This window comes from Narcine bancroftii, chromosome 1 (genome assembly GCF_036971445.1).
Source record: "Narcine bancroftii isolate sNarBan1 chromosome 1, sNarBan1.hap1, whole genome shotgun sequence".
In the NCBI taxonomy this organism is placed as follows: Eukaryota; Metazoa; Chordata; class Chondrichthyes; order Torpediniformes; family Narcinidae; genus Narcine; species Narcine bancroftii.
In genome coordinates, this window is record NC_091469.1 from 213,219,944 (window position 1) to 213,236,641 (window position 16,698).

The 16,698-nt window shown below is 39.7% G+C and overlaps 1 protein-coding gene across 2 annotated transcripts in view; it reads right to left on the reverse strand.

Annotated features, from left to right (window-relative positions):
- Positions 1 to 9,098: 9,098 nt before the first annotated feature.
- The window catches only part of stxbp1a (syntaxin binding protein 1a), a 118,279-nt gene continuing 110,679 nt past the window's right edge, over positions 9,099 to 16,698 (reverse strand). The window contains exons 18-20 of one of the 2 annotated variants that reach the window (XM_069890262.1): positions 14,963 to 15,117; positions 14,046 to 14,171; positions 10,573 to 10,661 (exon numbers count right to left, since the gene is read on the reverse strand). In XM_069890262.1, coding sequence (XP_069746363.1) covers positions 14,062 to 14,171; positions 14,963 to 15,117 — 265 coding nt within the window. In that variant the 3' untranslated portion in view covers positions 10,573 to 10,661; positions 14,046 to 14,061. Of the gene's footprint in view, positions 10,662 to 14,045; positions 14,172 to 14,962; positions 15,118 to 16,698 lie in introns of both variants that reach the window. The other variant, XM_069890272.1, reaches the window with a different exon arrangement.

Below are 16,698 nucleotides of genomic sequence, written 5' to 3' on the forward strand. Positions count from 1 at the left end.
CTCGTGCTGCCTCAATCAAACAGTGTTAAGCATTACTCTAACTTCTGATTCATCGTTAATGTAGTGCAGGTATTCGGACAACTAAAATCAGAAAAGCTCCAAAAACCGGCATTTTTTCCTGGTGCTGGTACAGCGGAGGGAGAGAGAGACAGCAGCGCGACCAGGTTGGGCAGGGGGTGGGAGAGACGGCAGCACGATTCGGGTGGGAGGGGGAGAGGGATGCCAGCACGACTGGAAGGGGGTGGATACGGCAGCACAATTTGGGTGGGCTTCAATCTGGGGCAGTTGCCTTTTGTTCTGAAATCTGGAAATATCTGAAATTCGGAACACACTGTCCCCCAAGGGTTCCAGATAAAGGATTGTGTACCTGTTGGCATTCCAGGCACAGTGAATCACAGGAGGTGGGCAATTTCCAAATATCATCAAGAAGATTTCACTTGTGACTCTGACAAGCAAAATTGTAATGTGTTCATTTACATTATTGCAGGGTTATTTATCAATTTCATGGTTTTTTAAAAATTTGTAGACATCTAGTGTGAAGTGTTAAAAATGGTCCTGTTTGATCCATGAGGTTTTGTAGCAGTATCTACATTTGTTGAAATCTGTTATCAAAGTTCTTCTGTCTGATGACAAATGAGAGGGAATAGCTCACCGTGCCACAAGGATGCAGATTGCCAAAATGCTTTATTTTTAAAATATTAGTGTGGATGGATGTAAACGTCCTCCCATGTGCATTGGGTTTGGTTTTGTAGGTGAAGGCCATTATCAACAGGAGAGAAGCACATGTGCAATCAGCCACAGTGGCCCCATGCATGGGCCAACAAAGACTTGAAATTATTGTCAGGTTATTCAAACAGTTGCAGCTTTAAAGAATAGAATTTATGATTTTTTTTTTACTCCAAGTCCCACATAAATGCATTGGATAGAACCCAGGTTATTAACCTGAAAAGGATTACTCTAAAATCAAATGGTCTGGAAAAAAATGACATAGTTTGTATCTGAATACTTTCATTGTTTTCCTTCAGTGTGGCATAACTCTGCCACAGCCTGGTTAGATAATGTGCTCAGAGTATCATGCAGATTCTTTTCAATTTTAGCCCTTGAGCAAAGAAGATTATATCATGTGAGTGACTAACTTATTTTGATAAACAATGAAGTTTGTGTAAACATCAATACAAGTTGGGTCCACACAGATTACCGAAGATATCAAAAGGCATGTTCAACTGATGCTTCCCTGTCAGTGACGTGGGTTTGCTGAATTACTGGGACCAATCATTTGCAGAATCAACCCAGGTAGGACCCACCTGTGGCTCCTGAGAAAGGAAACCAAAATTGTACCAGCAGTCCTGAAAAGTAACATGTCTCATCCTGTGATTTTCAGATCTTGATGTCTGTTCCAAGACTCATTTACACAATTTCCTTCCCACTTCCACAAAATAAATAGAACATTTGAAATAATACATTATTATACTTTTATCTTTTGATGCAGCCAAATGCACAGGACCTTAGGAAAGAAAAGATAAGCACATATCTTTTCACGGGTTGTCCGTGAAACTTTGATATGTTAGATGGGGACATCCATAATCTGATAATTGTGCATTTTATAAAGTTATCTACCTGGATTAGAAACCACAGTTCTTTGCAGTTTTATAACTTATAGTCAACTAGATTATTGTTATGTTAAAGGAATGTAATCCTAATACTGCAGATTTTTATGAATCCTATGCCTGGCCAAAAGCACAAATGCAATTCATGGTCATAAGATTCAAACAGCATAGGATAGGCCCTTCAGACCAACTTGTCCATGCTGACCAACATGGTGTTTTGGGCTTATCTCAGTTTTCCATTTCCCTCCAAGCTCCTCTTGTCCAAATGTCTTTTGAATATTGTTATTGTGCATGCTTCTACAGTTTCCTCTGGGAGATCATTCCAAATATGGGCAACCGTCTGAGTTAAAAAAAAACCCCACAGCTCAGGTCCCTTAAACCTACCTTGAGAATCACTCTTTATTTATGCCCCACATGATTTTGTAAACTTCTAGAAGTTCACTCGCTCTAGGGAAAAAAAGACCCAATCTCCCCCAATATCTCAAATCCTGCAGTCCCAGTAACATGCTAGTGAATGTCTGCTGAATCCCTTCCAATTAATTGATGTCCTTTCCATATTCAGAAGATGTCTGTCATCTTTGTGATATATGTTGCAGATCCAGTCTGGTGACTTAAACCATCAGAGAAATAGCACAGATTCCACACTTTGTCATTTCTTATTCTTTTGTGAACTTCAAACATTACCATCGTGTTTCGCCAGATGAACTGAGTATGATTTCATGTGTTTCATATGCAACTGACTAAGCAGATAATTAATTGATATTTCTCAGTATTTTGGATTCTACCACAGAGAGAGCAGTTGGACCCATTTATAATATGCATCACCTTTGTGCTGTTTTAAGCTTTTAGAACTTGGTGACCAAGTAAGGATAGACTGCTTTATCAAGCTCAGAAGATTAAAATGACACCAGCATCCTTTCTGAACACAGACCCTAATCCAGGACCAATAAGTAGAATAAATACTCAAGAAAATCTGCCTTCTGTCTATTAGTTGATGAAAACTAGTCCAGGAGTTCACGCAGAACTCTTAAGCCATTTAATGATGAAAGCTCTCTTTGCTTTCACTGGACATTTGGATAAGAGCATTTTTTCATAATGTGGTGTAGGTTTAACTGCATTTTAATGGCATATTGCATGGACTCTTCAATGGATTGATAGAGTCTTTAGTTTCTCCAAGCTTGTACTTGGTTCATTTGAATTGGCTCAAGGCTGTGGAGTACAACATCAAAAATTACTGTGTTGGCCCTAGTCAGCATGGGCTGACATAAAAGAGCAGATCCTGCCTGACTCACCCATTAGAGTTTTTTGAAGAAATCTCAGGTAGGATAGACAAAGGGGATAGACAAAGGGGAGGCTCTGGATGTTGTATATTTGGTTTATCAAAAGGCTTTCGATAAGGTGCCGCATGTTAGGCTGATAAATAAGATGAAGGTCCATGGAATTACAGGGACGTTATTACACTGGATAGAAAATTGGCTGATAGGCAGGAACCAAAGGGTTGAAATTAAGGGATCCCGTTCAGGATGGCTGCCTGTAACAAGCAGTGTTCCACAGGGGTCGGTCTTGGGGGCACTGATGTTTACAATTTATATTAATGATTTGGATGAATGGTTTATTGGCCAAATTTGCGGATGACACCAAGATAGGTGGTGAAGCAGGAAATGTTGAAGAAACTGTAAAATTGCAGAGGGATATAGACAGTTTGGAAAACTGGGCAAATATAGGGCAGACGATGTATGATGTTGAGAAGCGTTCCGTTCTACATTTTGGCAGTGGAAATAAACAGGCAAAATACTATTTGGATGGGGTGAAAATTCAATCCTCGGAGGTGCAAAGAGACCTGGGCATCCTTGTGCAGAGTAATCTAAAAGTTAATGTCCAGGTGGGATTGGTAGTGAAGAAGGTGAATGAGACTCTATGGGGCACCAGTGAGACCCCATTTGGAGTACTGTGTGCAGTTTTGGGCCCCCTATCTTAGAAAAAGATGTGATGTTGCTGGAGAGGGTACAGAGGAGATTTACTCGGAGGATTCTTGGAATGCAGGGCTGGCGGATGGGGAGCGTTTGGCAGCTCTTGGGTTGTATTCGTTGGAGTATAGGGGAATGAGGGGGGATCTCGTAGAGACATTTCAAATATTGAAAGGCTTTGATAGAGTGAATGTGGTTAAGTTGTTTCCCTTGATGAGTGAATTGAGGACAAGGGGTCATAGTCTTAAAATTAGAAGTTATCCAATCAGAACAGAGAGGAGGAAGAACTTTGGACCTCACTGCCACATAAAGCAGTGGAGGCCAGATCACTGGGAGTATTTAAACAGTAAATAGATAAGTATCTCATTAGTAAAGGTATCAAAGGATATGGGAAAAAGGGTGGAAATTGGAACTAGGTGTGAGCATAATTCAGCTTAGTGTAGAGTCAAGGCACAGACTCAATAGGCCTAATGGTCTGCTTCTGATCCTTTAACTTGTGAACATGAGAATCGTAATTAAAACTCTTCTTTCTGACTGATGCAACCAATCTGTCCCCGAAATAACAACACTTCCAATTTACTGTTTTTTCTCTCAATAATGACAATTTTAACAAATGTGTCATGCAGAATCACCCTGAAATGTGAGTAATTTTTAGATTTTAGAAGTATTTTTTTTATGAAGTCAAAAAATAAATATTAATAACTAGTTTTTTTACAAAGTAATATTAAAATTATTTATTGTAATTTTTGTAATAAATATGATGTGATACAATTTAGAAACCTGATAATTTCTATTGTTTATATGAATGAATATTTTCTTTGGAATAAATTGATCATCTGTAATGCATGCTGTCTATTGCAATTTTTATTATTGTTTGGTTATCATTTAACTTATATAACCATATAACAATAACAGTACGGAAACAGGCCATCTCAGCCCCTCTAGTTCGCACCGATTTAAGGGAACTCCACTAGTCCCAATTACCTGCTCCCTGTCCATAATCATCCAATCCCCTCATATCTATGCACTCATTCAACCTTCTCTTAAATGAGAAAATTGACCCTGCTGCAACCACCTCTTCCGGAAGGTCATTCCACTCAGCCACCACTCTCTGAGTGAAGAAGCTTCCTCTCATGTTACTTCTAAACTTTTGCCCCCTAACCCTTAACTTATGACCTCGTTCCAATCTCACCTACCCTCAAGGGGAGGAGCCTATTCCCATCTATTCTATCTATCCCCCTCAACCTTCTATGCTCCAATGAATAAAGACCCAGTCTACTCAATCTTTCTTTGTATTCTAGATATTGCAATCCAGGAAACATTTTAGTAAATCTTCTCTGCACCCTCTCATTGATATCCTTCCTATAATTTGGGATCCAGAACTGCACACTGTATTCTAAATTTGTCCTCACCAATGCCTTGAACCTTTTCAAATTCACCTCCAGCTCCTATATTCTATGCTTTGATTTATAAAGGCCAGCATTTAAAAAAAAGCCTTCTTCACCACCCTATCTATGTGAGATTCCACTTTCAAAGAATGATGAACCGTTATTCCAAGATCTCTCTGTTCCTCTGTGTTCCTCAGTGCCCTCCCCTTCTCTGCATATATCCTGTTTTGATTATTCTTCCCAAAATGAAACACTTCACACTTATCTACATTAAACTCCATCTGCCACCTTTCAGCCCACTCTTCCAACTCTCCCTATTTTTGTATCGTCCATATATTTACTAACCTAATTTACCAACTCATCATCTAAATCATTAATGTAAATGTCAAGCAATAAGGGACCCAACACTGATCCCTGAGACACACCGCTCATCACTGGCCTCCATCCTGAGAGACGCCATGATTCTCTGGGATTTACCTTCTAGCCACCATTGAACCCACCTGAATATCTCAACATTAATACCTAGCGCCTGAACCTTCCTTACCAACCTTTCATGTGGAACTGTATTGAAGGCCTTACTGAAATCCACATAGACGACATCTACTGCTCTACCCGCATCGACCTTCCTAGATCTTAAAAAATTCATTAAGATTTGTCAAACATGACCTTCCCCGCACACAAACCCACATTGGGTGTCCCTCTAGATACTTATACATATTATCTCTAAAATTACTTTCCATTAGTTTACCAACCACCAAAGTCAAACTTACTGGCCTATAATTATTGGGCCTACACCTGGAGCCCTTTTTAAACAGAGGAACCACGTTTGTGATACGCCAATCCTGCGGCACCACACCCCCCCTCCAGTGACTGTTGAAAAATTACTGTCAGAGCCTCCGCTATTTCTTCCCTGACTTCTCTCCAGGTCCTGGGGAAAATCCCATCGGGACCAGGAGACTTATCCACCTTTATATGCCTCAAAAGTTCCAATACCCTCTCTTTGCTAATCCCTACATTTTCCATAATTATCCATTTTGCTTCTCTTGTCCTAAATGATTCTATATCCTTTTCCCTATTGAATACCAAAGAGAAGAACTCATTTAATATCTCCCCCATCTTATTTGGCACTGCACACAGTTGTCCGCTCTGATTCTCTTGTGGATCAATTTTATCCTTCACTCTCTATTTGATGTTTACATATTTGTAAAAACCCTTCAGATTTACTTTCACCCTGTTCACTATAGCCACCTCATTCCATCTTTTCACTATCCTAATTTCTTTTTTAAGCTTTTTACAATCCATGTATTTTCCAAGCATCTCGTCCATATCTTGCTTCTTGTATTTAATGTAGGCCTCCCTTTTATCTCGAACCAACTTTCTAATCTTCCTTGAAAACCACGGATCACTCCAACTTTTCACCCTGCCTTTTATCCTAACAGGAACATAAAGATTCTCCATCCTCAAAATCTCACCTTTAAATGCCCTCCAATTCTCCTCCATCTCCTTCTCATAAAACAAACCAGCCAAACCACTCCCTGCAAATCCCTTCTCATTTCATCAAATCTGGCTTTCCTCCACTCAAAAACCTTCATCATCGGACCAGACCTATCCCTTTCCATAATTATATTGAAACTAATGGTACCGTGATCACTGGATCCGAAGTGCTCCCCAGTCATGTGCCCTATCTCATTCCCCAACAGTAGATCCAGCGCTACTCCTTCTCCAGTGGGTACCTCAAAGTATTGCTGCAAAAAAACTAATGTGCACTCATTTTACAAATTCTAATCCCCAGCCCTTTCACAGAATGTGTTTCCCAATTTATATTAGGAACATTAAAATCCCCCACTTACACAACCCTGTGCTTATTACAAATCTCAGCTATTTCCTTACCCATTTGCTCGTCTATTTCTCACTCCCCACTAGGTGGTCTATAATACACCCTTATAATTGTAACTTCTCCTTTTCCATATTCTAATTCCACCCATACCACTTCCCCTGACAAACTCTCCAATCTATCTCACATCAGCACCGCTGTGATATTTTCCCTAACAAGCAATGCCACACCCCTCCCCCCAAACAAAAAGCAGGAAGCAAAGATCTCTACAATTAGCAAATTTGAAGTTAATTCTGTCGTTGGTATGGAATAAGATATTTTTATTTTGCTGGCACAAGCAGCATTTGTTTTTTGCTCATTCCCAATTGCCCATGAGAAGGCTGTGGGTGACCCTCCTCATTGTACTGCTGCAGTTCTGGTGTTGCTGGGCAGGAAGATTCCAGCAACAATAGTGGTTCAGTAATATACTTGAAACCAAGATGGTATGACTTGGACGGGATACTACAGGTGGTGACTTTTCCATGTTCCTTCTTGGTAATCCTGGTGGCAGGATTGAGTGGGCCGTTGGCGTCTGGGTGAGTAATTGCAGGGAATTGGCTGGACCTTAGACACTACAGGCACTCTGCTGTTGTTGGGGAGAATGAATGTTGCAAGCAGAAAGAAATATTGAATAGATTTCTGTTTAAAAGATTTAATCACCAACAAGGAGCCAGCCCTAAACCACCACCATTCTCCTGGGATGTGAAATTAAACAAAAGATTAAGTGCCAATGAGAAATTGCAAGTTGCATTGATTTATGAAGTATGGGAGAACCTCATAGAAGCATTTCAAATGCTGTAAGGCGGAATAGAGTATATGTGGCAAAGTTGTTTCCTATAGTTGGGAGTCTTGGAAAAGAGGGCACAACAGTGAGGAAGAGGAATTTCTTTAGCCAGAGAATGGTGAACCTGCAGAATATGCTATACCAGGTCGTTAGGTGTATTTAATGTAGAGATTGACAGGTATCTGAATAGTCAAGGCGTCAAAGGTTGCGAGGAGAAGGCAGGGGAGTGGGGCTGAGTCAAATCGCCTACTTCTGCTCCTATATCTTATGGTATTGTGTATGTCATGTATATTTTCTAAAATTTATCAGAGATGAAGAACATCATGTTGATGCAGTTACCATTTTTTGTGTAAATCCCTCCATCTGGTTAAAATGTTTGCTTTCCTTCCGATTGCAAAACATTTTCTGTTAAAATGCTCAAGATTTACCAGCCATCAACATTAAATATCTCTTAACTTGATTAGTGATTACAGATTAGGGAGGGCTGAAAGCTGTCTACTCTTCATCACTTCAGCCAGCCTTTATATTAAAAACATTTCGGAACAGAGGTTAAAACACAGTTAAAGTGCTCTGAAGTGACTGAATCTATTTAGAGTCTTACCTTCATGGACCAAGGCAATGAGTGCAAGAGTTGGGACATCATATTGCAGTTGGATCAAATAATGGCTGGACAGCATTTGTGTACAGTTCTAGTCACATCGCTGTAGGAAGGAGAGTGTAGAAGAGACTCACCAGGACGTTGCCTGGATTGGAGGACTGCATTAATGAAGAGAGATTCGATAGCCTCCCACATTCATGTGAGAAGAAATCCAGCCTGAGATTACCTCAGAGAAATTTATACAATTGAGGAGCATGGAAACAATAGTCCTTTCCCCTGTGCAAGGGGAGATGAGAACCAAAGAACACAGGTGTAAGTGGAATGAGAGAAATGTAAAGGTGATCAGAGAGGTTAGCTTTTCACATGGTTATCTGCGATGAGCTGCCTGAGGAAGGTGCAGACAAATACAATTACTATGTTTAAAAGGTTTTGGGACAGGTGGTTAGTGTAGTGGTTTGAATCCGGAACTGTCTGTAAGGTGTTTGTACGTTCTCCCTGTGCCTGTGTGGCTTTTCACTGGGAGCTTTGGTTTCTTTCCACCTCCAAAACGTAACTTGGGTGTGATTAAACGGCACGGGTCTAAATGGCCGGAATCGGCTTCTACTGTGCTGTAAATAAAATTTAAAACAGTTTAAAAAAATTTTTTTAAAAGTAAAGATGGAGTTAGAGCTCATGCAGGCAAATAGAATGGATAAGGCGAGCAGAGAAGTGCTTGAACTAAAACAGAATTAAACTGAAAAAAATATTTGTAAGATTAATAGCAGGTTTTAATATTCTGCAACATATCCCGAGTCCTTTAACAGGTCAGTTTTAAACTTGTTTTGTTACCATAAATATCGGTTGAAAGACTTATTACTGCAGAAACACACGTGCTGGGTGGCACAATTAGTTAGAATGGTGGAAATCAAATGCATTAGTTATATCTTCACTAATGAACCTTGCACTCAGTTAACAATGATGGAGAATCTAAACAGCACAACATTCAGTGCCAGTAGTTGGGTAACTCTGAATGAAGAAGCGTCTGAAACTGGTGTCGAAGAATCCAGAGAGTCACTCTTTCAAATCTCTAGCAGTGCAATGCAAGAAGTTACTCGAAGTTCTTGCGCCATTCAGAAAACCAGAAAAGATATTGCAGCTTACAATTCTACAAGCAATTTTTTATCAGATCTGATTTATTTGTCTGTTCAGTATCAGTACCATAAAGTACAGTTTGTGCTTGAACAAATAGAATGCAGTATCTGATGAAATTTTAAAGGAACATGGGATCAAGGCAGACTAAGTTCTTAGATAAATAACTTCAATATAAATATGACTTGACACAGAGATCATATACAATGGCAAAATAAGCTTTTTGCATTACAAAGCAGTCAGTGCATCACACAGCCTTTGCTCAAGTAAATGGCAAGCAGAGACTGGAAGGTAATATGCCTTTCAACAAATGGAAGATGCAGCAATGCCCAGAAAAAAAAAATCTTCCCAATAACCACAAAACAGCTTCACAGAACAATACAGACATAGGGCATAGACACTAAAAAAATTAAAAGAGCTACTTCACGTTGTCACCAGTGGACTATACAGTAATAAATGGCATACACACTACATATCTCAGTGCATTAGGTTTACCTTGATACTAACCAATAAAACATTTTGCTAATTACAATACTGAAATAACATTGGCCCTTTTTGCAAGCATGACTTTGACACTACACATAAAAGATGAGGAATACTTCATTTTGAAGATTAGTGGAGGAATGTGTTCAGGAATTTTCATCCAAATATCACCTTCATTTGAAAAGTCTCTTAATAATCTCATACCAGTCTAATATAAATAAACCTTGGTCAAAGCAAACAGGGAGGAGGAGCTGTATCTGGGCTCTGACGTTCAGTGAATGCAGAAGGTATCTTTGGATTGTGGATCTTACATGGTTTTGTTGAAGACTATGAATGGGAAGCAGTTCATTAGTAGCCCCTACCAATTCTGTCCCATCATTATCTGCAGCTTTCTTATAACTGGAATTATTTTTGCTCATTTAAGATTAAATACATGCAATTTTTCCTCCACTAATGAAAATGTACACTAATAAACGAACATAATTCTACCATTGACACATCCTAGCAGTACTGAGAACATTCTTATAAGATTTGGTCATTACAGTTTAATGTAGCTTTTTGTTTCAAAACGTTGCATCCATTGTTAAACAGATTTAGTTAAAGTTCACAAGTCATTATTTAGCTCAATGCATACATGTTGAATTACAAAGATGCAACACCAAAACTTCACAGACAGTAATATTCTCCTCACTGGGAAGGAAACATTTGGGAATAAAGAGTGTGTGGACACTTTGATGTACAGTTTCGCTCTTAACTGCTAGCTTCTTCATCTGGCTTGTTCATTTTCTTTAGTGAGTTGAGTAACTTCTGGGGAGTGAGAACATGTGTCGATCCTGCAGTTAAGAGACAACACATTTTAGAATGGCGGAGCTGCAAGTTATTGTCATATGCTGAACTAATGTAAATTTTTAAAGTAACATTTTAAAATTGCATTTATCTCATTTCCTAATAGCACAGAATTCCTTTACGGCTTTAAGTGTTTTATATTCTCTGACTGATTGACTTGCTTAGAAGTTAAATTTACCCATTTTATGTGTTTCAGATGGATACTTCACCCTCAGCTCATCGTCCAAAAAAATTACAAACTTAGCCCAAAACAGCTTAAAAGGTGATAAAGATTTCCATTAAAACTGTCTGCCCAGCTCCTGCAGAGACCTCACTCTAAACAGGCTCCCCCGCCGATACTTGTCCACTTACTAATTTTAGAGAGGAATCAACCCTCAAGAGGCACCGTCCCCACTGCAGCCATCAGCAGGAACATGGGAAGACTATAATGGTGAGGCAGAGAGCTCCTAGATTGACCCAGTGGATAGTGAGATGCTGAGAATTCAGGGAGAAGCTAGGATGCAGACATTCTTTTCTGGGGGCTAGGAAAACCTCCAGGTGGCTCTTGCTTTCCACCTGCCATGAACTATGGAGAAACAGTGAATGGAATTTCAAGGTCTTTAATGATTTGTAAAAGTGAGCTCTGTAATTATTCAGTTACAGCTCCATCAATTTAACATGCAGATAAAAAACATGCACACACACACACACACACACACACACACACACACACACACATTCTCTCTCTCTCTCTCACACACAAATACATTAGAAATTAAACTTGCCTATGGGGATACCACAGCACGAGGACAGAGCATAAAAGTCCACTCACATGTTGGTGGGCCAGTGGATTAGTGCAAGAAGGTGGAAAAGTAGAGTTATCCAGGACTCCTCACAGTTTCTTAGAAATACAGCATGAATGCCTATGTATGATTTGTGCTAGGAAATGCGGGAGGGGACATAATTCCAGCAAGGAAAAGTACCTAGTTAAACATATTAATATGTGCAGCATGGACATCAATTCTGACAGACTTGTCTACACAAGCTAGTCCCATATGCTGCAATTCGGGCCAAAATCCTTTAAAACTTTCCTCTCTGTGTGTAAATGTTTATTAAACATTGTATTTGTATCCACCTCATCTCATTTTGAGAGCAATCAGGGATAGCATTAAACCCTAAGGGGCATAAAACATTGGCTCAAAAATCTGGGCACTGGAAGGTTTAGACTTCAGCAAGGAAGACAGGGTCAAATTAGAAGGGAGAAATCTGAGTGTAAACTCACAGGGAACATAAAAAAATGATTGAAAAGGGTTATATAGGTATGTGAAGAATAGGCCAGTGTAATGTAGATAATTGTGAGGTTACCCTCTTTGGTGGCCATCATGGGAAGACAGATTGTTAAACGAATGGGGAGAAATTAGAAAGACAGATACAGTGAGACCTGAATCTTATGGTTCATCAGTCATTGGAGGATGGAATGAAGGTGCATTGGGCAGTGAAGAAAGCAAACAGCCAAGGTTGCCTTGTCAATAGCCAGGAAATGTATAGCAGTGACGTGGAATTCGAACTCCCAAAAAAATAGTACACAATGAAATATGAAAATGACAGAGTGCATTCCCCTGGATAAAATCATGTACAATTTAAGGAGGAAATGTAACACATTCGTTAGATGTGGCAACTTTATTTGAACCACATAGAGAGACAGATATAATTTCACCCCTTTGGAATAAAGTAAATGAAACAATCCATCCCAGCAGGGAAATGATTGGGATCAAAGAAGTGGGACGTGGGGCAGATGACAGGCTCTTGTTTGTTTTTTTTTACCCTTATCCCTTTTTAATTTGAGTACCTGGGGTTTTTCTTCAGACGTTGACCTCATGGGTAGTTGCGTTTTTTTGTATAATTTATATAACTTTATTCTCTGTTGTGTTGGGGCAGAGGGTAGGGAGGGAAAAAAACGGACTCTGTATGTTATACATAAGTGTTGAAAGAGCATCTTGTCTGAATCTATATGAGTCTTTGAAAATCAAATATTCAAAAGAAAACAAACGGCATGTTGGCCTTCAGTGTGAGAGGCTTTGAAAATAGAAACAGGGAGGTTTTATAGCAGTTGTACAGGGCCTTGAATGAGGCAGCACACTGAGTATTGTTGACAGTTTTGATCTCCTAATTTGAGGAAAGCCATTCTTGCTATTGCAGCGGAAGTTCACCTGACTGATGCATGGGATGACAGGACTGACTTGTAAAGATAGATAGATTAGGGCTATACGCCTTGTAATTTAGAAGAATGAAAGGGATCTCATTGAGAAGTATAAAATTCTGACAGGACTATACAGCTTTGAAGCAGGAGGAATGTAAGAATAAGGGGGAAGCTATTTAGAACGGAGATGAATCTAATCACAGAGAGTTGTGAACTTGCGGAACTCCCTACTACAAAGTTGCTGAGGCCAGTTCATTTGATACATTCATGCAGAGTTGGATGTGGCCTTAATAGCTAAAGGGATCATGGGCTATTGAGAGAAAGCAGGAATAGGGGACTGAAGTCACTTGATTAGCCGTGATGATATTGTTTGGTGGTGAAAATGGCTGGTTGGTCTCCTCCTGCTCCTATTCTCTGTTACCGGTTCTTATGGCAGCTTTCATTCCTTGTACTCACCAGCCTCTGTGTAAAAATGGTGTCCCTCACCTCCTTTTAAATCTTTCCCCTCTCACCTTAAATCCTCGCCCTTTTAGTATTAAAACTCCCTTATCTTGGGAAAATGACAGATTATCTGTGCACCTCATGATTTTATAAACCTGCCTAAGGTCATCCCTCAGCCTCAAATACAGTGGCTGGTGCTGATCACCACAAGACTCACAAGGACCGAGACCACAGTTAATCATTCCACAAGTCCACTAAGTTCTTATCTTATTTGATAGAATGTTCACGGAAGGTTCTACAACCTGGAAAAGGCTACTTTTGTTTCTCTTTTCAAAACATTTTTTAACTATAAAGATCTTTTTAAATAAAGAACTTGCATGGACTCTTTGCATTTGCATGTCTGTAAAAAGTACGGGTTTTAAAAATTTATCTCCAAGTTTTCTTTTTCTTAGTCATTTAATTTTTCATTTGAAAAGATGAACAAATGGGAACAAAGTTCATACTTTGCGTGCAAGGAAAACCTTAACATTCAGAGGATCGTGGAAAACTCTGAATGGCAAAATGTACAAGCCTTGATCAAATGAAGGATAATTTATAACAATACTCTTCTAGTATTTAAAAGCATTTTTTAAAACAATGTTACAAGTTCATTAATCAAAAAGACTTTTTTTAAGAATGCAGTTATGAAAGAAAAGTTTCAGTAAACAAAGAAAACCCTTTGAAAGAGAAGAGTTTCTTTATGAGGCTTTACTTTTTAGTGGCATTTTTCACTCCTCTTTAGGAGCTTGATCCTCAAAGGTAACCTTAGAGGACTCCCTGAAGTCCGGATGTCTCAGGTCCATGAGAAATTTTGTTGGAGTTATAATGTGGGTAGAACCTGTGGGAGAACAAAGGCCAGCTAACACCCTTACAACATGCTAATTTATGTCCTAAGTAACTTTCCAGGGTAAAGAAGACGGCCGAGTAAAGATACATGCAGATTGCACAAGGTTGGCGCCTCTCTCCCAGCTAAAGCCAAATGGCACGGCTGGCGTAGTGGTTAGTGCAACATCTTTATAGCGCCAGCAACTGGGACCAGATTTTGTATCCCGTGCTGTCTGTAAGGAGTTTGTATGTTCTCCCCGTGTCTGCATGAGTTTTCCACAGGGGCTCTAGTTTCCTCCCACCATTCAGAACGTAATGTAGGTAAATTGGGCGGCACAGACTTGTGGGCTGAAATGGCCTGTTATTGCGCTGTGCACTAAATAAAACACCCTGCTGGGTGAAGTTGAAGCTACCCTGCTCAGACAGAACCCTCAACCCATGAGCTGAGGCTTCAGTGCAGGTAACCTGGAAACAAGGAAGTACTGAAACAATAGTAGAGAAGAAAAACTGCTAGGAAAAGATGAAAATAATTGTGGTTAATGGACAACAAGCCAAAAAAGCGCAAACAAAATCAGTATTAGTAATAAGAAGCTCAGAAATTAGCAAGAAAGTACAACAAGCAGCAAAATACAAGCAATTGCACATACAATGTGAAGCATTAATATTTCACTCTCAAATATTTGAACTTCACAAGGCAAGATGAAAAGCGATATTAATTTAATTAAATGAAGCAAAAATAAGAAGTAAATTTACTTAAACTTACCACGGTTAATAACCTTATGGCTGATTCTTCATAATACTTACCTATTAGAACCTCCCACTTCCCATTTGCTTGAGTCACCTCGTAAGCACAGCGCATCTCTGAGAACGAGGTCCCTCCGATGATGAAAATGATCATCCGCGGGCCTGTTCTGTATTCTCCAGGAGTTTTATTCTTGTGCCAGTGTCCATATCGGGCGCTGCATAAAAATGTTGCCAAAACATTAACAATCAGGATAACTCTGTTGAAATGACTAGGGTAATCTGCCCTGTGGAAGTTAAATCTGCAAAATCTCTCCCAATAACAAACCATTGAGTTGACCGTGTGGAACAGTGTATTTTTGATACAAGGCACTTTCAGGATTGCTGCTTTAGAACAGTGTCTGATCAAATTAGAGCAGTACAGTACAATTTAGAATAGTTGACCAGAGGAAATGTACCCAAAGTTCTCCCAGTGTTATTGCTCCATTACTTCTCTCTTTCTCCTCTCCACCATCTTCCTCTGTGCTCTTTGTTTTTTCACATCCACTTTCTTTTTCCTACTTGCTCCAAGCCAGTGTTCATGCTACATTGTATACTGACTACGTGGAGGGGGTCCCAGTTTAGAAAGGGATGCAAATGCAACTGATGGCATTTCCATGGCAAAATAAGTACCAGCCAATGCCTGAAGCACGTGCCCCAGCCTTTCTTTCATCAAGTTATGGCAATCACCAAAAGCAGAAATGCCAACATGGACATATATGTTGGAATAAAATAATCAGATACTGAATTCCTTGGCAAAAATGGTTCTTTTATCAGTTTCCTAGACAACACTTTCTAAAGCATATAGCCAAAATTTCCAAAGGTCAGGCAATAAACAATTAACACCTATCCCAGTTGAAGCACACCACCCCCCACCCCCGACACCCACACCCCATGGCTATATGCTCTCTCTCTTACCTTCTTTGCTTTTCCTCTTTCCCCTCCCATTACCTGTGCATCACCTACACCTTCCTTCAGCTTCAACCTCTTCTCTTCCATGCTCCTTTCAGAGAGCATCTTTCTCAACCCTCTGCATCCACCTGCAATTTCACTCAACAATTCTGAATATTCACAATTTCCCAAGTGATTTTTGGAAACAGAGAGAATTTAGATCCCTAAATTGGTAGAAAAGCTCAAGTTTGGAATCCAAATAGATGCTTCTGTGAAACACTAAAGTATGCTGGAAATGCCACCTTTTGAATGAGATTCCATGTTATCACCTGATGCCCAATGAGCACTGGCCAACTTCTATCCCATAACCAACAAAGCTGATTTGCATTAGAAGTCAATTTCATCCTCCTTTAGTGTGCCCTCTACTAGCTTTTCTGCTATTGAAAACTAACTTGTTTCTCTTTCTCAGTTCTAATGAAGGGTTAAAATGAATATAACTATATAACATATAACAATTTACAGTATGGAAACAGGCCATAACGGGCCTTCTAGTCCGCACTGATTTACGTGAAATGTTAACTTTTTCCCCCCCACAGATGCTGCCTAACCCAAATGCCTTCATCATTTTGTTTTTACTACACATTTACTGGCATTGTGAATTCACAAGATGTAGGAGCAGAATTAGGTCCATTGGCCTGTCGAGTCTGCTCCGCCTTTCTAATCATGAGCTGATCCTTCCTCCCACTCAGCCCCACTCCCTGGCTCTCTCCCCATAACCCTTGATGACCTGACTAAACAAATACCTGTCAATCTCTCCCTTAAATACACTCAATGACCTCGATCCACAGCTGTCTGTTCCACAGACTCAC